Raw genomic sequence first — 22,000 nt, 5'->3', positions numbered from 1 at the left:
CATGTGCCAAGTGCTCATCCAGATACTTTTTAAAGGATGTGTGGCAACCCGCTTCTACCACCCTCCCAGGCAGCGCATTCCAGACCGTTATTGGTATTCATAAAGCCACGGGGGATCTGCCATGCCACATCTCACCTTCATCCGTGCTTCTTGAGTAACTTGCTACTTGTTGTACCTCTGAGCCTTCAAAAATCATACATACAATTTTAAAAGTCATGCCAGAGTACACAAAATTAAAATAACTTATTTCTGGTATGCATTGTATTTACAGCTGTGACATCTCAATTATTTCACATTAAATAATCAAAGTGATGACAATTAATAGGCAGTCGTCAGACTCCAATGATTTCTGTTTGGATAACTAATTATTGGAAAATGTTTTGTCAATTTTTCACCCATATGAGAATTAACCACTGACTCGGTTAGATATTCCACAGGGTGGATACAGGGTAAAAGTGCATCCACACTACTTCCCAAAATTGTAGTTTAGCCCTAATCTTGGAAGTGCAACATGTAATAGTCTAACATTTTAGTTTTCCTCTTAGAAGCCTCTTTTAATGAGTCCTAAAATTTCTGCATAGTCTTTATACTGTGGACTCATCCCAGAGGGACTGGACTGAACCTGCACAAAAGTATTCTATTTAAGACCATTATGGTAATCAAAGTGGAGAATATTGGAAAGCATGGAACTAAAATGGCCGTTAAACTTGGCTCTTCCAACACATCATTCGTCATTTTGTTATGTATTTCTCTCCTGTGAAAGTAGGTCTTTGAAAATAGCATAACAGCCTATGCTGCAATTTTGTATCCTGGTCAATAGAGTCATAAAGTCATAGAGGTTTACAGCATGGAAACAGGCCCTTCAGCCCAACTTATCCATGTCGCCCCTTTTTTAAACCCCTAAGCTAGTCCCAATTGCCCGCATTTGGCTCATATCCCTCTATAGCCATCTTAGTTATGTAATTACGTGAACACTTTTTAAAAGACAGAATTGTACCTGCCTCTACTACTACGTCTGGCACTCACCACCCTCTGTGTGAAAAAATGGCCCCTCTGGACTTTTTCGTATCTCTCCCCACTCACCTTAAACCTCTGCCCTCTAGTTTTAGACTCCCCTACCTTTGGGAAAAGATATTGACTATCTAGCTGATCCATGTCCCTCATTATTTTATAGACCTCTATAAGATCATCCCTAAGCCTCCTACACTCCAGAGAAAAAAGTCCCAGTCTATCCAGCCTCTCCTTATAACTCAAACCATCAAGTCCCGGTAGCATCCTAGTAAATCTTTTCTGCACTCTTGCTAATTTAATAATATCCTTTCTATAATAGGGTGACCAGAACTGTACACAGTATTCCAAGTGTGACCTTACCAATGTCTTGTACAACTTCAACAAGACATTCCAATTCCTGTATTCAATGTTCTGACCAATGAAACCAAGCATGCTGAATGCCTGCTTCACCACACTGTCCACTTGTGACTCCACTTTCAAGGAGCTATGAACATGTACCCCTAGATCTCTTTGTTCTGTAACTCTCCCCAACGCCCTACCATTAACTGAGTAAGTTCTGCCCTGGTTCGAATTACCAAAATGCATCACCCCGCATTTATCTAAATTAAACTCTATCTGCCATTCGTTAGCTCACTGGCCCAATTGATCAAGATCCCATTGCAATCCTAGATAACTTTCTTCACTGTCCACTATGCCACCAATCTTGGTGTCATCTGCAAACTTACTAACCATACCTGCTAAATTCTCATCCAAATCATTAATATAAATGACAAATAACCCAGCACCGATCCCTGAGGCACACCACTGGTCACAGTTTGAAAAACAACCCTCTACATCCACCCGCTGTCTTCTATCATCAAGCCAATTTTGTATCCATTTGGCTACCTCGCTCTGGATCCTGTGTGATTTAACCTTATGCAACAACCTACCATGTGGTACCTTGTCAAAGGCCTTGCTAAAGTCCATGTAGACAACATCAACTGCACTGCCCTCATCTACCTTCTTGGTTACCCCTTCAAAAAACTCAATCAAATTTGTGACACATGATTTTCCACTCACAAAGCCATGCTGACTGTCCCTAATCAGTCCTTGTGTCTCGAAGTGCCTGTAGATCCTGTCTCTCAAAGTAGCTTCTAACAACTTACCCACTACAGATGAGAGGCTCACCGGCCTGTAGTTCCCAGGCTTTTCCCTGCAGCCCTTCTTAAACAAAGGCACAACATTCGCCACCCTCCAATCTTCAGGCACCTCACCTGTGACTATCGATGATTCAAATATCTCTGCTAGGGAACCTGCAATTTCCTCCCTAGCCTCCCAGTGTCCTGGGATACATTGCATTAGGTCCCGGGAATTAATCTATCTTGATGTGCTTTAAGACTTCCAGCACCTCCTTCTCTGTCATATGTACACTCCTCAAGACTTCACTATTTATTTCCCCAAATTCCCAAACATCCATGCTGACAGGCTCCCTTTTCCCCTCCACTTCATATCACAGTGAACTTAGGAATTTTGTGTCATCATGAACCTGAAGAGGTCCCTTTCTCCACAATATTTTGTAAGTGAAAATCAGGAGTCCCATTCTCTATACCTTCCATCACTGAAGATCTTGGTGTCCTCTCTCTCCAATCATGCCCTTTATGAGCTATGTCACTCTTCTTCTTCAGTTCCACCACCCACTTCAGAATGCTTCGGGCTGCTGTCATTCTGAAATCCTCTGAAGATAATGAAGGGTAATGATTAAGGTGGCTCATTTTCCAAGTCGGAACAATAAAAATGAGAACAATGAATAATAACACTTGCTTTGGTAAAACTCTATAATGCACAATTAGGACTTTTCTATGCATTAAAAATATTACCTGAACTTACAATTAATTATACTCGTCAAACATTAGGAATCTACAAATAGCTGTTATAGCTCAATGACCAAATGCTCTCCTTTCCATGTTAATTTATTATTTTTGATCTTTTAAAAAGGTATAATGCAGGGTAATGTTCCGTGTACCTTTCTCCCCCCCAATCTTATCTCCCTGGATTATGTCCCTCCTATGTCCAAAAGGAACCCCAACATGCTGCCAAACTGCCATCAATACAGCTTGGATTTTTTAAATTCTTTGTTGGATCTGGATGTCACTGGCAAAGCCAGCATTTGTTGCCCATCCTTAATTATCCATGAACTGAATGGCTTACTAGGCTATTGCAGAGGACAGTTAAGAATCTGCGGTTAAGATTGCTGTGAATCTGAAGTCACATGTCGACCAGACCAGGTAAGGATGGCAGATTTCCTGAAGGGCATGAGTGAACCAGATGAGTTTTTACAACAATCGATGATAGCTTCATTATCACCACTAACTAGTTTCACTTCCAGATTGTTTTTATTAATTGGATTGGAATTTCACCAGCTGCCACGGTGAGATTTGAACCTGTGACCTTTGAGCATTAATAATAAAAACAAAAAGTGCTGGAAAAACTCAGCATGTCCGGCAGCATCTTTGCAGAGAGAAACAGAGTTTGATTTTGATTCCAATACGCCAATTCTTTGGAACTGGTGCTCTAGGTTACAAGTGCAGTGACAATACTACTCTTCCACCACCTCCCTAATCTGTGTTTCAGGCATCATATGGTCTTTGTGGCTCATGAACATAGGAATTAGGGACAGAAGGCGGCAAATTCAGCCCTTCAACCTGCTCCGCCATTCAATCAGATCATGGCTGATCTCTCACTGGTCTCAAATCCACCTCCTCATATCCCCGTTTCCTTTTTTTCACTAGAAGTATGTCTATCTCCCTCTTAAAACCATTCAACGATTCAGACTCCACCGTGCTATGGGGCAGCGAGTTCCACAAATTCACCAACCTCTGCAAGTAGTTCCTCCTCATTTCAGTTTTAAATCTACCACCTCTCAACCTATACCTGTGCCCTCTTGTTCTAGATTCAAAGATGAGTGCGAGTTAGGTTGATTGGCCATGGTTAATTGCCCCATAGTGTCAGGGGGACTAGCAGGGTAAATATGTGGGGTTAGGATGATAGGGCCTGAGTGGATTGTGGTTGGTGCAGACTCGATGAGCTGAATGGCCTCCTTCTGCACTATGATTGCCCCATGAGAGGAACCATTTGGTCTACATTTACTTTATCAATTCCTTTTTAAATTTTATATACTTCGATCAGATCCCCTCTCATCCTTCTAAACTCCAGCGAGTACAAGTCCAAACTGTTTAATCTCTCCTCATACATCAACCCCTTCGTCCCCAGAATCAACCTGACGTCATGGGATTAATCTTAACTTTTACTCCTCACAGCTGGCAAAAGACTGTTCACAGCGAACGACTGGTGTGTAAGCAATGTATGCAGTTGCTAGGAAACCTAAAGTATTGAATTGAAGGCAAATTTCAGAAATTTGATTAGATACTTGAATCTGGCATGATTTTTAAATTGGTTCTGATTGGCTAATAGTAGTGTTCTGCTTTCTCAGAATCATACAAAATCCATTCTATAATAATGTGGGGAGCAGGCTCCAAAGCGGGGGAGACTTGTGCTGAGACGCAGAATGGATTATTCTAGAATATTTACTGGGTACTAAGTTTTGTTTGTCATATTCTGAGTGTTCTTCTGTCATGCAACACTGCATAGCAATCGTCCAATTTTTAAAAAACTAATACATTTTTAATTATGTGAAATGGTTCTATGGTTCTATTGTCAATGAATTGGAGGCAGTAATTGAGTTGTTTCAGATAATGACAAATAATTAATTAGACACATGGTATTTTTTGTGTATAACATTACTGAACTGCTCAACTAGATTAGTGCCTCACAGTTCACTCCCCAGAGGTCCAGTATTTTCTGTAAACATTAGAATGAAAGGGAGCTGAGTTGTTGATCAATCATTGGTCGTGTATACCCGTCTGCACAACCCATCATGGCAGTCCAAAGAGCCATAGGGCCCTATTTTACCATTTGGATTCCAAGTGCTGGGAGGACTTGAAACTGGGAGTGTTTCACATCCGAATTTTAGACCCATTCTCAGGCGCCCCCATACACACACTGCCTGCAAAAATATCAGCGATTCCGAATCGCGCTGCACAAGCCCGTGGGAGGGGCTTAACGTGCCTGAAACCCTGCAGCTCCGATCAGCGGCTCCAACTGCACATGCGCAGAAAAAAAATGATAGAATGCTCCTCCCCTGCCACATCATTCCCGGGCCGTATAATGCCTCCCCCTGGCCCCCACAGACATTGCTCCACCCCCACAACATTACTGACCCCCTCAGTGCTCTGCCACCCAACTTCCAGATCGATCGCGAGCCCCTCTTCCCCTTTCTCCCCCACTGATCTCAGGCAGAGTGGCAGCAGATCCCCCTTCCCTCCCCATTGATCTCAGACACAGTGGCAGTGAACCCCCTTTCACCCCCACTTTTCACAGGCAAAGTGGCAGCGGACCTCCTTTCACCCCCAGTGATCTCAGGCAGAGTGGCAGCAGACCCACCTTCCCCCCCCACCAATCTCAAACAGAGAGCCGTCAAACACTCAGCACTTACTCCTCACTAACCCTCACTGATGGAGCGCCTGACTCTGACTTATATGGAGCATGTCTGTTTTGCACCAATTCCAGATGGACGAATGTGGTGGTAAAGGGGGAAGTGCCAGTGAAGTTAGCCATGCAGCCCATTGAGTCAATTTAAATGCATGCAAATGCATTTAAATGGCCGTCGCGCCCATTTTGGGTGCGGTCCCAATCGCGGCCATTTTCAGGCCTTGGTAAAGGGGGAACCGGCGCGGAGGCAGGCGAGGATTGTACTACTCGCCTCACGCCCAACTTTACCAAGTTTTCATGCCGAAAACGGGCGCAACGCGATGGTAAAATCGGGCCCATAGAATTTCACAGCACATCAAGAGGTCCTTCGGCCCATCAGTCAGGATGATGACTCGAAAGATTGGCTCTATTCTCTATTACCGCTGATGCTGTCAGACCTGCTGAGATTTTCCAGCATTTTCTGCTTTTGAATGCCTGCTGGACCATTTTAGAGTAAAAAGTTTAGCTGTAGGCCTGAAGTCATGGCAGATTTCCCTTCCTAAAGTGAACCAGTTAAGTTTTTATAACAATCAATGATGGTCACCATTACTGACACTAGCTTTTGATTACAGATTTATGAATCGAATTCAGATTTCACCAGCTGCCATGGTGGGATTTGAATCCGTGTCTGCAGAGTATCAGCCTGGCTTCTGAGTTGTCAGTCCCAAGACATTACCACTAAGCTACCAAGCCCCACTTTGTCTTCTTAAAAAGCCCATCTGTCAATATTATACCTTTGGAATGTTTCAGATGGAAGACAGTTGACTAGAAACATACCAATGAATGATTGCTTTTCTTCTTCAACTGCAATTCTGTAGCATCGTGGGAAGAAAGTGTCAGGATTCACCCCATTAAACCACTGGAAGTTTCTGAGATTTACACAAAGTCCTGCCTGAAAATAAACAGCAGTATTACTCACTCATACATAATCTAACATACTTAACAATTTATTCATAGTCTGGGACAAAACTAGAATCATAGAATCCTGACAGTGCAGAAGGAGGCCATTCAGCCCAGCGAGTCAGTACCGACTCTCTGAAAGAGCATCTTACCCAAGCCCACCCGCTCCCTGTAACCCCACACATTTACCATGGCTAATCCCGCTAACCTACACATCTTTGGACACTAAGGGCCTTATTTTACCATTTTGATTCCAAGTGCTGGACGGACTTGAAACTAAAAGTGTTTCAGATCTGACTTTTAGGCCCGTTTTCAGGGGTCTCCATGCGCACTCTGCCTGAAAAAATATCAGCCATTCCAAATCGCGGTGCACAAGCCTGTGGGCAGGGCTTACCGCGCCTGAAACCCTGCAGCTCCGATCGGCACCTCCAACTGCACGTGGAGAAAAAAAAGACAGAATGCGGCTCCCCTGCCACATCCCTCCCGGGCTGGATAATGCCCCCCCCGACCCCCACAGACATTGCCCCATCCCCAGAACATTACTGACCCCCTTATTCCCCCACCCCCTCCACCACCCAGACTGTTTGAGGGCCCTTCTCCCCTTTCTCCTCACTAATCTCAGGCAGAGTGGCAGCGGTCCCCCCCCGCTTCCCCATCCCACTGATCTCAAGCAGAGAGCCATCGGATGCTCGGCACTTGCCTCCTCACTAACTGGAGCGCCCGAATTGGACTTTTGTGCAGCATGTCTGTTTCGCACCAATTCTGGATGGACGAACGCAGTGGTAAAGGGGGAAGTGCCGGTAAGGTTGGGCATGCAGCCCATTAAGTCAATTTAAATGCATGCAAATGCATCTAAATGGCCGTCGCGCCCATTTCGGATGCATTCCCAATCACGGCCATTTTCGGGCCTTGGTAAAGGGGGAACCGGCGTGGAGGCGGGCGCGGATCGCACTACTCGCCTCATGCCCGACTTTACCAAGTTTTCGCGCTCGAAAGCGGGTGCAACTGGATGGTAAAATCGAGCCCAAAAGGGCAATTTATCATGGCCAATCCACCTACTCTACACATCTTTGGAATACTAATTTTCTTTGCAAAAACTTGAGCAATAAGCACACACAGCAAGACACCGGTGTACACGCAGAACAGACCTGGAAATGTTTTACATACTGATTCAACCCCCCCCCACCAGCCTCTGCAGGGATCTTCTGGTCCCGCCACTGTCAACAGGGTTTCCAGTTGTTTGCACCCTCCGCTGCCAGGGAACTTGTGGCGAGGAGTTGCCATCAGTGGGAGTGGAAGATTCCGCTGGCAGGAACAACCAGAAAATCCCACCTAACACAACTGTTATACACTTAGAAATTCAAATATGCTGTGAAAAATGTTGCTGCATAGTTTCACAGTTCCTGGAATTATACTGAAATATTTACATGCATTTCCATTCCAACTGTAATGTTGGTAACAAGCACTTTCACTTTGTTTCAGTTAGTGCAACCTAAATCTCAAGCTACCATCCAACCCAACTGGAGTAAAGTGGAATGAAACTTCCTGGGAGGAAATGCATTTGACTCTATGTTGCTCTGGAATCGGGTTTGCACTAATTCTGAATTTACAGCATACATGTTTAGCATCAGGAGATATGGGCTGAAATTTACTCCCACAGTGGGAGCATTTCAGGAACAGTGATCATAATTCCATAAGTTTTAAGGTGCTTGTGGATAAGGACAAGAGTGGTCCTCGGGTGAAGGTGTTAAATTGGGGGAAGACTAATTACAACAAAATTAGGCAGGATCTGGAGAGTGTAGATTGGGGGAGGCTGTTTGAGGGGAAATCAACATCCAACATGTGGGAGTCTTTCAAATGTCAGTTGATTGGAATTCAGGACCGGCATATACCTGTGAGGATGAAGGAAATGTGTGGCAAGTATCGGGAACCATGGATAACGAGGGATATTATGAGCCTTGTCAAAAAGAAAAAGGAAGCATTCATAATGTCTAAAAGGCTTAGGACAGATGAAGCCCTTGAAGAAGAGAAAGAACGTAGGAAGGAACTTAAGGAAGGGGTTAGGAGGGCTAAAAAGGGTCATGAAAAGACCTTGGCAAACAGGATTAAGGAAAATCCTAAGGCATTTTATATGTATGTAAAGAGCAAGAGGGTAGCCAGCAAAAGGGTTGGTCCACTCAAGGATAGTGAAGGGAATCTATGCATGGAACCAGAGGAAATGGGTGAGATACTAAATGAATACTTTGCCTCAGTATTCACCAAAGAGAGGGACTTGATGGATGAGGAGCCTATGGTAGGGTGTGTAGATATTCTGGGTCATGTTGATATCAAAAAGGAGGTATTGGGCGTCTTTAAAAGCATTAAAGTAGATAAGTCCCCAGGGCCTGATGGGATCTACCCCAGAATACTGAGGGAGGCAAGGGCGGAAATTGCTGGGGCCTTAACAGAAATCTTTGTATCGTCATTGGCTACAAGTGAAGTTCCAAAGGATTGGAGGGTAGTCAATGTTGTTCCATTGTTTAAGAAGGGCAGCAGAGATGATCCAGGAAATTATAGGCCGGTGAGTGGTGGGAAAATTATTAGAAAAGATTCTTAGGGACAGGATTTACTCACATTTGGAAACAAATGGACTATTAGTGACAGACAGCATGGTTTTGTGAAGGGAAGATCGTGCCTCACTAACTTGATCGAGTTTTTTGAGGAAGTGACAAAGATGATAGGTGAGGGAAAGGCAGTGGATGTTGTATACATGGACTTAAGTAAAACCTTTGGCAAGGTACCTCATGGTAGACTGGTATGAAAGGTGAAGTCACACGGGATCAGAGGAGAGCTGGCAAGATGGATACAGAATTGGCTTGGCCATAGAAGACAGAGGGTAGCAGTAGAGGGAAGGCTGTGACTAGCAGTGTTCCACAGGGATCAGTTCTGGGACCTTTGTTGTTCGTAGTATATATAAATGATTTGGAGGAAAATGTAGCTGGTCTGAATAGTAAGTTCGCAGATGACACAATAATTGGTGGAGTTGCGGATAGTGAAGAGGATTGTCAGAGGATACAGCAAGATATAGCCCAGTTGGAAACTTGGGCAGAGACACGGCAGATGGAATTTAATCCGGACAAGTGTGAGATAATGCATTTTGGAAGGTCCAATGCATGTAGGAATTATACAGTAAATGGTAGAACACTTAAGAGTATTGACAAGCAGAGAGATCTGGCTGTACATGTCCACCAATCATGGAAAGTGGCATCGCAGGTGGATAAGGTAGTCAAGAAGGCATACGGCATGCTTGCCTTCATCGGTTGGGGCATCGAGTATAAAAATTGGCAGGTCATGCTGCAGTTGTACAGAACCTTAGTTAGGCTTCATTTAGAATATTGTGTACAATTCTGGTCACCACACTACCAGAACGATGTGGATGCTTTGGAGAGGGTACAGAAGAGGTTTACCAGGATGTTGCCTGGTCTGGAGGATATTATGAGGAGAGGTTGGATAAACACGGTTTGTTCTCACTGGAACGACGGAAGTTGAGGGGTGACCTGATAGAGGTTAACACAATTATGAGTGGCATGGACAGAGTGGATAGTCAGATGCTCTTGCCTACGGTAGAAAAGTCAAGTGGGCAGAAGTTTAGAGGAGATGTGCGAGGCAAGTTTTTTACACAGAGGGTGGTGAATGTCTGGAACGCACTGCCCGGGGAGGTGGTGGGAGCAGGTATAATAGTGGCATTTAAGGGGCAACTAGATGAATACATGAATAGGTGGGAATGGAAGGATACAGACTCTGTAAGTGCATACAGTTTTAGTTTAGGCAGACATCATGATTGCCACAGGCTTGGAGGGCTGAAGGGCCTATTCCTGTGCTGTACCTTTCTTTGTTATTTTGTTGTTCTTTGTTCCCAGCCACCCCTGCTTCCCTGTGTGAGATGACAGGCAGGTGAAAGACATAATATTGGGTGTCATGACAACAATGTTGTGCCGGTCACTGTACATCCCACTCGCCCCCATGGATATTTTACACACAGCAGGAGAGGCATGGATGGCCTGTTCACCCAGGAGCCAATTGAGATTCTTAAGTGGCCAATTAATGGCCATAAGGCCTTCTCCAATTGCTCCTGAGATTTTCCCATGTGCAGGCTGCTGGATGAATAGGTGAAACCTGGCAGCATTGTGGCTGGGCCCGGAGTTTGGGGGGTTTGTCAGGGTGGGTGGAGGGCTACCTGTTTGGGCACCCATCAGAGGCACCCCCAAAGTACTTAATTCCCACCAACACATTTTCTCTCCCCCAGCCCTGTCAATCTCAGCCCCCCCAGCCCCTCCCTCATCAGGGCCTACAGCCTGGCACCAGTAAGACCCAGATTTATCGAAAGTCCAGGCTTCATCAGTGGTCCTCTTCAGGAGTGAATGCTATCCCAGCAGTGGCCACCACTCCCAGTGGCACTGTTGGGACAAGAGAACTGCTAAGTAGCTGAATGGCTGGCAGCTCTTGGAGGAGGGACATTCTCTTTGATGGGGTTGGGGTTTCTGCCTCAAGCCAATTAAATGCTCATCAGCCATTAAATGGCAGCGTGGTGAGCTGACGGAGTGCAGGCGGGCTCCACCCTGACTTTGCATGGGGCAGAGCAAGGAGGGCACCCTCGTCCAATGAAAAATTCAGCCCCATTTCCTGCTGCTGTCAAATTTGTAGTGGAGATATTTAGCTCTGTTTTTATCTACTTATATAAACTTCATGCCCATAAAACATAACAAACATATACACTAATTGAAACTACATAACTCCAAAATTCCAATGGAGGAAGAACTGATGACTGGCAGCCATAGAAGCAGAATTTTCTTGGCTAAATATTTTTAGCATTCTAAAACCTTACTTTATGGTTAAATATGATTTCATAACTGACTATACAATTCTTTGATTATTATCCTTTTACATATATCCTACATTTACTTATCAGCAAACTTCCACTTTCAACATCCTCATCAAGATTAACATATGATTGTTATGAAGAGGAATTTCCTAAATCCAATTCCTGGGAGAGTCCGGTGGCCAGTGTAGCACATTTAGAACAACTATTCTGCAGCATGGTCGGTGCAGGCTTGGAGGGCCGAAGGGCCTGTTCCTGTGCTGTAATTTTCTTTGTTCTATTGATATAGCTACCACTGCTTCCTATTAATTCTCTATAAATAATGCAAGTTAAAACTTCATTTTGGACACTAACTTTGTTTCATTTATTCATTCTTCCCATGAGGCACCTAATCAAATACTTCTGAAACTCAAAATAAAATTGTGACTAACATAAAGTATTTTTGTCAAAGTTTGATTGTTTTTTTATTTTTTTTGTCGGCCATATTACACAAGGGGTTAAAATGAATTGCTGTTGGCTGGTACGTCAAACTGCGAATAATATACATTACTCTGTGGTAGTAATAAAATGAAAACTAACTCTTGCACTAAGGTCCCACTTTCACCATATTCAATCTCAATGAATTGGCACGAACACTGGCTCATAGATGTAACTTTTTGAGCAGATCTTGCCTTAGTTGTAAAACAACAAGCTGCAATACATATGGAAACCTACCATTGTGGTGAGGGAGCAAGCCCAAATATAACAGAGAGCATGTTTTATTTATATAGTAAACTGTGGTATAATGGCGCGGGGGGGGTGGTTTAACTTGGAAGAGAAGAGGTCCATTGAACATCCATTGACAAAGAAGTCAGCTATGTAATTGAGATCCTATGTTAATGATTAAGGACCTGGCTATAATGCAATTCATACCTATGTTTAAAGAAGCTGATTACCAAACAATGGAGAGACCAGCTTGTGAAGAAGGGACCAGTCTTAGAGCCTACCTTAGTAGTGAAAGAGCCAGCCCCAACATAATGGTTAAAAATCTGATCTTTTTGAAGGTTCTGAGCATCAGTCCCATTTGTCCAAACAAAAAATGCAGGTTCATTCTTCAGTAGTCGGGACTGCAATAGAAAACCAAATGTATTTATATATTTCTACCACAATACAAACACACATTGATATTAATACATTGCAGCAACTTTATTGATGCATGGTATTTTCTCTTTTTATATTCACTTTGCTAAATGGAATAAATTTCAGATAAATCTGGCATCCCTATACAAGGCATACATGAGGCGCTGTGCGTCACCAACAGCATCAGAATTGTATTCAATCACAATCACGGCCCCAGCCCACTCTACCATTACTCTCAAGCCAGGCGATTAACCCTGTTTCAATGAATAGTGCAGAAAGGCATGCCAGGAGCAGCACCATGCATACCTAATAATGAAATGTCAACCTGTTAAAGCTATGGCATAGGACTACTTGCATGCCAAACAGCGTAAGCAGCATGTAACAGACAGAGCTAAACAATCTTACATACAAATGATCAGATCTAAGCTTTGCAGTCCTGCTACATCCAATCATGAATGGTGGTGGACAATCAAACAACTAACTGGGTGGGGAGGCTTCACAAATATTCCCTCCTCAATGATGGAGGAACCTAGCACACCAGTGCAAAAGGCAAGACTGAAACATTTGTGACAATCTTCAACCAGAAGTACCGAGTAGATGATCCAGCTGGGCCTCCTCCTGAGGTTCGCAGCATCACAGCTGCCAGTCTTCAACCAATTCAATTCACTTCACATGATATCAAGAAACAGCTGAAGGCACTGGATACTGCTAAGGCTATGGGCCCTGACAATATTTCAGAACTAGTATTTTATTGTGCTCCAGAACTAGCCACTTGGCTGTACCTTTAGCCAATACAGCTACAACACTGGCATCTACACAACAATGTGGAAAATTGCCAAGGCATGTCCTGTTCACAGTAAAAAGTAGGACAAACCCAACCCAGCCAGTTATCACCCATCAGTCTATTCTTGATCATACTCACAGTTATGGAGGGTTCTACCAAGGCCGTTCAGCTCATGACAGCCTTGGTCCAAACTTGGATAAAAGAGCTGAACCAAAGAGATGAAAGGGGAATGACCGCCTTGACATCAAGATAGCAATTGACTGAGTGTTGCAGCTCTGGCGAAACTGAAGTCAATGGGAATCAGGGGAAAGTGCTCCACTGGTTGGTGACATACGTGGCACAACGGAAAATGGTTGTGGTTGTTGAAGGTCAATCATCTCAGTCTGGGTAAATAGCTTCAGGAGTTCCTCAGGGTAGTGTCCTGGGCCCAACCATCTTCAGCTGCTCAACCAGTGACCTTCCCTTTATCATAAGGTCAGAACCGGGGATGTTTGCTGATGATTACACAATGTTCAGCATTATTTGTGACTCCTCAGAATCTGAAGCAATCCGTATTCAGATATGGCAAGATCGGGACAACATTCAGACTGGGCCGACAAGTGACAAATAGCATTCATGCTCCATAAGCAATGGCTATCTCCATCAAGTCATAATCTAACCATTTCCCCCAACAATATTCAATGGTATCGCCACCGCTGAATCCACCCGGGGTTACCGTTGATAGAAAAACTGAACTGGACCGGCCATGTAAATACTGTGGCTGCAAGAGCAGGTCAGGGGCCAGGGATTCTGCAGGGACTAACACACCTCCTGACTCCTCAAAGCCTCTCCATTATCTGGAAGGCACAGTCAGGATTGTGATGGAATACTCTCCACTTGTCTGGATGAGCGCAGTTCCAACAAAAGTCAAGACTCTCGACACCATCCAGGAAAAAACAGTCCGCTTGATTGGCACCCCATCCACCACCTTCAACATTCATGCCCTCCACCACCATATCCCAGAGTAGCAGCAGTGTGTACCATCTACAAGAAGCACTGCGATAACTCACCAAGGCTCCTTTGACAGCACCTTCCAAACCCACAACATCTACCACCTAGAAGAACAAGGCAACCAATGGAGGCAAACATGACCACGTTCAAACCACACACCAATTTGACTTTGAACTATATTGCCGTTCCTTCACTGTCACTGGATCGAAGTCCTGGAACTCTCATCCTAACACTGTGGATCTAACTGCACCACATAGACTACTGCGATTCAAGAAGGCAGCTCACCACCACCTTCTCAAGGTCAATTAGGGTTGGGCAATAAATGTTGGCCTAATCAGCAACGCCCATACCCCATGAAAGAGTACGTTTTTAGAAGTGCTTAAATCAATGTCGGGTGATCCAACTGGTTTTAGTTTTGACTTTTCTGTAGCAGTTTGGTCAAACGGAATGGCCTGCAAGGTTATTTCACAGAACACATGTAGTTCAGACCATGAAACGATGGCCAGTTTCTCCCGCCGAAGGACGGCACGGTGGCACAGTGGTTAGCACTGCTGCCTCACAGTGTCGGGGACCTGTGTTCGATTCCCCGGCTTGGGTCACTGTCTGGGTGGAGTCTGCACATTCTCCCCGTGTCTGTGTGTGGGTTTCCTCCGGGTGCTCCGGTTTCCTCCCACAGTCCAAAGATATGTGGTTTAGATGCATTGGCCATGCCAAATTCTCTCTCAGTGTTACCCGAACAGGCGTCGGAGTGTGGTGACTAGGTGATTTTTACAGTAACTTCATTGCAGTGTTAATGTAAGCCTACTTGTGACTAATAAGTAAACTTTAATTAATGAACTAGATGTGTTTTTATGATAATCTGTTAGTTTCATGAACATTATTCGCACTAGCTTTCTATTTCAGAATTATTAATTTATTGAATTTAAATTCCCCCTACCATGGTTGGATTTGAACTCATACCTCCAGAGCATTATTCCGGGCCTCTGGATTACTAGGACAGTCACATATTGACTATGCCGCTGTTTCCATTATAAATCATCACAAGTTGGTAATATCTGCATTTCTGCCATTCACTGTTACTTTCTGCTCAACAGCAGAATCATAGATTTGTGCAGTATGAAAACAGGTCATCTGGCTCATCAAATTTGCAACCAGCATTTTTCTCCACAGGTCACCTTGCCAATCCCTATACATTATACTAATCCCTATACATTATACTAATCCCTATACATTATACTCTTCCGAGGCCTGGAAAGTAACTGTCTAATTTCTTTTGCAAAAAATCATAGATTTTTCTTTAATAACTGCTCGTGGCAGAGGTTTCTATATTCTAACCACACTCTGTATGAGAAATTTGTTTTGACTTTGCAGTATCATTTTTGTGATTATCTCAAAATTGTGTATTTTTCCTCTTATCTTGCCAATCAAGGGCACAGTGGTTAGCACTGCTGCCTCACAGCACCAGGGACCTGGGTTCGATTCCCGGCTTGGGTCACTGTCTGTGTAGAGTTTGCACATTCTTCCCATGTCTGCGTGGGTTTCCTCCGGGTTCTCTGGTTTCCTCTCTCAATCCGAAAGATGTGCTGGTTAGGTGGATTGGCCGTGCTAAATTCTCCTTCAGTGTGCCCAAACAGACGCCGGAGTGTAGTGACGAGAGGATTTTCACAGTAACTTGTGAAAACAGTGTTAATGTAAGCCTAATTGTGACTAATAAATAAACTTTAATATATCACTGTTTACTTTATCATAATCTTCAATAATCTGGAATGTCATTCTTCCGTTGGAAAAAAGATACAAAAGTCTGAGGTCACGTACCAACCGACTCAAGAACAGCTTCTTCCCTGCTGCCATCAGACTTTTGAATGGCTCTACTTTGCACTAAATTGATCTTTCTCTACCCCTAACTATGACTGTAACACTACATTCTACACTCTCTCCTTTCCTTCTCTATGAACGGTATGCTTTGTCTGTATAGCGCACAAGAAACAATACTTTTCACTACTAATACATGTGACAATAATAAATCAAATCAAATTAGTTCCTGTGAAAAAAATCTGAACTTCTTGAGCCTTTTTAATAACTGTAACCTCTCAATTTAGTAATAAAATCCTGTCTACTATTGGTATTATAACCATGGTAACATCCAGGTGAAACTCTACTGCACCTTTTCTATGCTTTTGTATCTTTCTTATAATGGATGGCCTAAAATGTAATGTATTTGTCCCCTTTATTTAATTACTCCTGCTCTATGTTACTGCATTATTCCCAGGAGAGCAGGATAATCTGAGGAACTGGCCATCTGACCGGTTAATATGCAACTGCCCTGACAGTACTTACCTCATTTACCTCCAGATGCAGCATCTGGATGCCCCAAGTTCCACATACTACCTTACCCCAACATTATTGAGATGGTTAGCTATGCTGTCATGAAGGCTTCAACCTCCCAACCCCAATACCAACCAAGATAAATTGCTAAACTGCTGGACATATCCCATTAGTTGAGGTTCCAGTTTGCCTATTTAGTATCTCCAAGATGGATAGCTCCACATGCAGAGTATGATTCTGGTAGCCAATTCCAACCAAGGTCACGCAGAGCACATCTTTTGTGTTTATCCACATGATCTCCCTCTTGCCACTAAATCTGCACTAAATGGCCTGCATCCTGAAATTGACCATTACACTGTATGTCGTTACAATCAACATTACGCCCATTGTTCTCGAACCTGAGAATGACAGTGTTAATAAGATTAATATCTATACAACACTAACCGTGATGTTATAGATGTTATCTGGGTCATCAGAGTTGTCTTTCTCATCGCCCTGTTTATCTGCGATGTAAAATAAAACAATTATAGCTAAATGTCAATCTCATTTAAGTCCTACTTACGTCAGCCTAGGATATGGAACATTTCAAAGGCTGATGGCTTTGCAGTCTAAGCTTAAACACTTCACAGACAAAGGGCTGAATTCTACAGCCCCTGGGTGTAAAATTGGGCACCATGCCACAGTTGACATTCCTGGCGTCTACCCATCCAATGCTGCTGCAATTTTATCAGCAATGGGGTGGGTGGGGGAGACATCAGGAGGTCACCCACCTGTGGGCCAACTGAGAAACTTAAATGGTCAATTAATGATCAATTAGGGCCTCTTCCTGTTGTTGCTGGGATTTAACTCATGATGAGCGAGATCTATACCAGGTATGTTTTCAACTCTCAGGCAGGTGGCTGGTTAAGGTGGGAGTAACTTCCTTTCCAGGTTCCCTATGCCCAGAAGATTTCCTCTGCCTAAAATCTTTCCAATCCCTGTGTTTCCCCTCCCCACCCTTGGTCCCTCTCTCGGGGCCAGCCAGCCTGGCCTGGCAATACCTACATCCCACTCCTGAATTATCTTTGCATTTGGCTCCATCAACAATCACTGGAGACTGTCTCCTAGTGGCTCTGCTGGGTCTAGAGGGCTGCTGGCCACTTGATTGACTAGATGCTCCTGGAGGCGCACTTAATCCTCCCCTGATGTGGCAGAAGGCCTGTCTCAAGCCAATTTATGGTCATTAAACAGCCATGGGGCAAGCTTGCCAAGTGAGTCTGGGCTTTCCCCTAACTCTTATGCCGGGGTCAGGCCCCGACTTCCCCACTCCTGTAAAATCCAGCACGGGGTGTTATCTTTCAAAGAATTTGAAGACTGTTCATGTGAAACTCATTTCATACCGGGCAAAGTAGTATGATTTTTCTCAAAGTCATGAACTTTTATTAGCAAAACAAAAGGTTGCAGGCTCCACTAATGGTTTGGTGAGTTTGTCCATACTGTCCAGGAAAAACTCCAGGTTTGATCCCTGGTCTGGATTGGGCGAGTTGATCTCAGTTAGGGTTGCCTAGCTCAGTACGCCCGAGTTGGAAAGAGCAAGACTCGTCAAGTTTCCTGCTCCTGATCACAACTATGGCCAGAAATGAGTACAGTAGATTTTTTAAAAATTCACTCATTGAATTGCTGGCATCATCACATAGTCATGATGTGGAGATGCCGGCGTTGGACTGGGGTGAACACAGTAAGAAGTCTCACAACACCAGGTTAAAGTCCAACAGGTTTATTTGGTAGCAAATACCATAAGCTTTCGGAGCACTGCTCCTTCATCAGATGGAGTGGAAATGTGCTCTCAAACAGTGCAAACAGACACAAAATCAAGTTACAGAATACTGATTAGAATGCAAATCCCTACAGCCAGCCAGGTCTTAAAGGTACAGACAATGTGGGTGGAGGGAGCATTAAACACAGGTTAAAGAGATGTGTATTGTCTCCAGACAGAACAGCTAGTGAGATTCTGCAAGCCCAGAAGGCAAGCTGTGGGGGTTACTGATAATGTGACATAAATCCAACATCCCGGTTTAGGCCGTCCTCATGTGTGCGGAACTTGGCTATCAGTTTCTGCTCAGCGACTCTGCGCTGTCGTGTGTCGTGAAGGCCGCCTTGGAGAACGCTTACCTGAAGATCCAAGGCTGAATGCCCGTGACTGCTGAAGTGCTCCCCCACAGGAAGAGAACAGTCTTGCCTGGTGATTGTCGAGCGGTGTTCATTCATCCGTTGTCGTAGCGTCTGCAAGGTTTCCCCAATGTACCACGTCGTGCCGGATCATCGACACGGATGCCATCATCTCACGTGAGAACACCATCTACCAGGTACACGGTACCTACTCTTGCAACTCGGCCAACATTGTCTACCTGATACGCTGCAGGAAAGGATGTCCCGAGGCATGGTACATTGGGGAAACCATGCAGACGCTACGACAACGGATGAATGAACACCGCTCGACAATCACCAGGCAAGACTGTTCTCTTCCTGTGGGGGAGCACTTCAGCAGTCACGGGCATTCAGCCTTGGATCTTCAGGTAAGCGTTCTCCAAGGCGGCCTTCACGACACACGACAGCGCAGAGTCGCTGAGCAGAAACTGATAGCCAAGTTCCGCACACATGAGGACGGTCTAAACCGGGATGTTGGATTTATGTCACATTATCAGTAACCCCCACAGCTTGCCTCCTGGGCTTGCAGAATCTCACTAGCTGTTCTGTCTGGAGACAATACACATCTCTTTAACCTGTGTTTAATGCTCCCTCCACCCACATTGTCTGTACCTTTAAGACCTGGCTGGCTGTAGGGATTCGCATTCTAATCAGTATTCTGCAACTTGATTTTGTGTCTGTTTGCACTGTTTGAGAGCACATTTCCACTCCATCTGACGAAGGAGCAGTGCTCCGAAAGCTTATGGTATTTGCTACCAAATAAACCTGTTGGACTTTAACCTGGTGTTGTGAGACTTCTTACTGTGATCATCACATAGGCCAGCATTTATTGCCAAACCCTAATTATTCTTGGGAAGGTGGTGGTGAGCACCCTTCTTGAACCACTGCAGTCCATGTAGAGGCACTCGCAGTTCTGGTGTAGAGGTAGTGCCAAGGTTTTGATCATGTGACAGTGAAGGAACAGCAATATATTTCCAAGTCAGGATGGGAATGACTTGGAAGGGAATTTCCAGGTGGTGTGGTTTTCCCATGTTTCTATTACCTGTGTCGTTCTAGATTGTAATGGGGGTTGTGGGTTTGGAAGTGCTGCCTAAGAAGCCTTGGTGAGTTCCTGCAGTGCATCTTGTAGATGCTGCTATTGTGTGTTTGTGGTGGAAGGAGTGAATGTTTGTGGAAGGGGTGCCAATTAAATGGGCTGCTTTGTCCTGGATAGTGTCAAGCTTCTTGAATGGTGTTGGAGATGCATTCATCCAGGCAAATGGAGAGAATTCCATTATAATCCTCACTTGTGCCTTGTAGATGGTGGACGGGGTTTGGTGGGGGGTCAGGAGGTGAGTTACTCACTGCAAGATTCCTCGCCTTTGATCTGTTCTGGTAACCACAGCATTTATATTGCGAGTCCAGTTCAGTTTCTAGTCAATGGTAACCCTCAAGATGTTGATAATGGGAAACTCAGCGATAGTATTGCCATTGAATGTCGAGGGCCGATGGTGAGATCCTCTCTTGTTGGAGATGGTCATTGCCTGGCACTTGTGTGGTGTGAATGTCACTTGCCATTTGTCAGCCTAAGCCTGGATATTGTCCAGGTCTTGCTGCATTTGGACATAGACTGGCACCCGTGATGCCAGGGACCTCTGCAGGGATCTGCTTTGATGTTTCCCACAAATGAATCACTTGCTAAAGCTCATTGCCAAGATTCACAAACAGATGAACTTTACTTTATGAGGCGCTGGGGGACACACACAAAGCCATAGCCCAGAAAAGCATGAGCATCTTTAAGAACTAAAGAGGGGAGTGTGTGCGTGTGTGTTAAATGAATTAATTCTACAGGGAAGTGTATGTATGATGTGCTTCATTGCATTCTGTGTGCAGTATATGCAACACCATGTGTGTGCTTTGTTGTGTGTACCAGATTATCTATGAAACAGCACATGATAATTCAGCTGTATGTAATTGTGATTGGGTGTGGAAAAGCTATGTGATCAGTGCATTGTTTGTACAAGAAAATGCATTTGATGTTCCATTGAACGTGATGGCCTGTCAAGCTTCTTGTGGTTAATGTTTTATGTGCAGGATACTGGATGAAAACGCATAGTGAAAGTAGTATAAAATTAGAGGAACTACATTGAAAGTTATATCTGTGTGAAATGCTGCACTCTACCAGGACAATTTCCATCAGCTTTATATAAAATCCTGCTTACCATCAAAGTCACAACCATCAGAATCACCAACACCATCATCTGGGTCATTTTCCTCAATGATTATCCTTTCTTTCTTCTGAGGACTCTTTGGGGGTCTAGGCATCTTCTTCTCCAACCACCCTCTGTTGCGCAAACTTTGTCGGATCACTGGATATGGACCGTAGATGGTAAATATCTTTTTTAGCTAAGCAATGAAAACGTTGTTCAATTATTTACTATTTGATGAAATTATATTTAACTCACTCACTCTGTACAACAGAAAACGGCAATGTTAGCTCACAACATGCCTCGTGCAGAGCGCAACTTGTCCCAACAGATAAACCATTTTCTCCTCTGCAAAGTGCAGCTCCTTTCCCACTAGTTATATTTGATCACAGCATTAATTGTTCTGACTAGATTGCAGGCTGTCTTCAATTTCTTTGATAAATTGATCCTGCTGGGCAGAGGAGTCTATTTTCCACTTTTGTTTTCCAGATTCACCATCAAGTTCTTTCAGATCAATGATAACGCAGACAGAAATATTTGCATACAGTCCACCCTACCCATCACCCCACTGAACCAGTGTGCATCTTTCCATACTGACAATCTTCATTCCCTTTCTGAGTATTGTTGCCATTTTAATGACATTTTGTGCCAAATGTAAGGGACAGCTTTATGTCCCCGCTAGGAATTAAAACATTCACCGCACTGCTCTTTCCCATGCATTAAAAGTGCAAATCAAAAATGTGACAGTCACTATTAGCCTATGATTTTAATAAATATGAGGTTTTAGAAGACGGTTAAGTTTTGGGAGTGTGGATGGGATTTTCCAGCCGTGCTCGCCTCAAGACCGGAAAATCCCACCTGAGTTCAAAGGACCTTTGTATGGTCCGTGTCCCGCCCATTATGATTCCCGTGGCAAGCAGGACAGGAAAATTCCACACTGTGTCTTTAATTTAGGGTGAAATGGGAGGAATGAAGCGGGTGATGTGACCTGTTCTGAATTCTGCCGACAGCAAACCTGGGTGGCCACAGTATTAAAAATGAAAGGGGAGCCCAGGTTGCTTCAGTGGGAAGTAG

General features: G+C 44.2%; 1 protein-coding gene across 1 annotated transcript in view; it reads right to left on the bottom strand.

Annotated features, from left to right (window-relative positions):
• Positions 1–22,000, bottom strand: part of LOC144491881 (tubulin tyrosine ligase 3-like) — a 59,192-nt gene that overhangs the window by 14,711 nt on the left and 22,481 nt on the right. The window contains exons 7-11 of the mRNA XM_078210171.1: positions 20,942–21,125; positions 16,998–17,056; positions 12,322–12,441; positions 6,355–6,469; positions 2,600–2,725 (exon numbers count right to left, since the gene is read on the bottom strand). Of these exons, the coding sequence (XP_078066297.1) occupies positions 2,600–2,725; positions 6,355–6,469; positions 12,322–12,441; positions 16,998–17,056; positions 20,942–21,125 (604 nt within the window). The remainder of the gene's footprint in view (positions 1–2,599; positions 2,726–6,354; positions 6,470–12,321; positions 12,442–16,997; positions 17,057–20,941; positions 21,126–22,000) is intronic.

The sequence above is a fragment of the Mustelus asterias genome, chromosome 3 (assembly GCF_964213995.1).
Source record: "Mustelus asterias chromosome 3, sMusAst1.hap1.1, whole genome shotgun sequence".
In the NCBI taxonomy this organism is placed as follows: Eukaryota; Metazoa; Chordata; class Chondrichthyes; order Carcharhiniformes; family Triakidae; genus Mustelus; species Mustelus asterias.
Note: the sequence above shows the minus strand (reverse complement) of the source record. Positions and strands in the feature narration are given on the sequence as shown.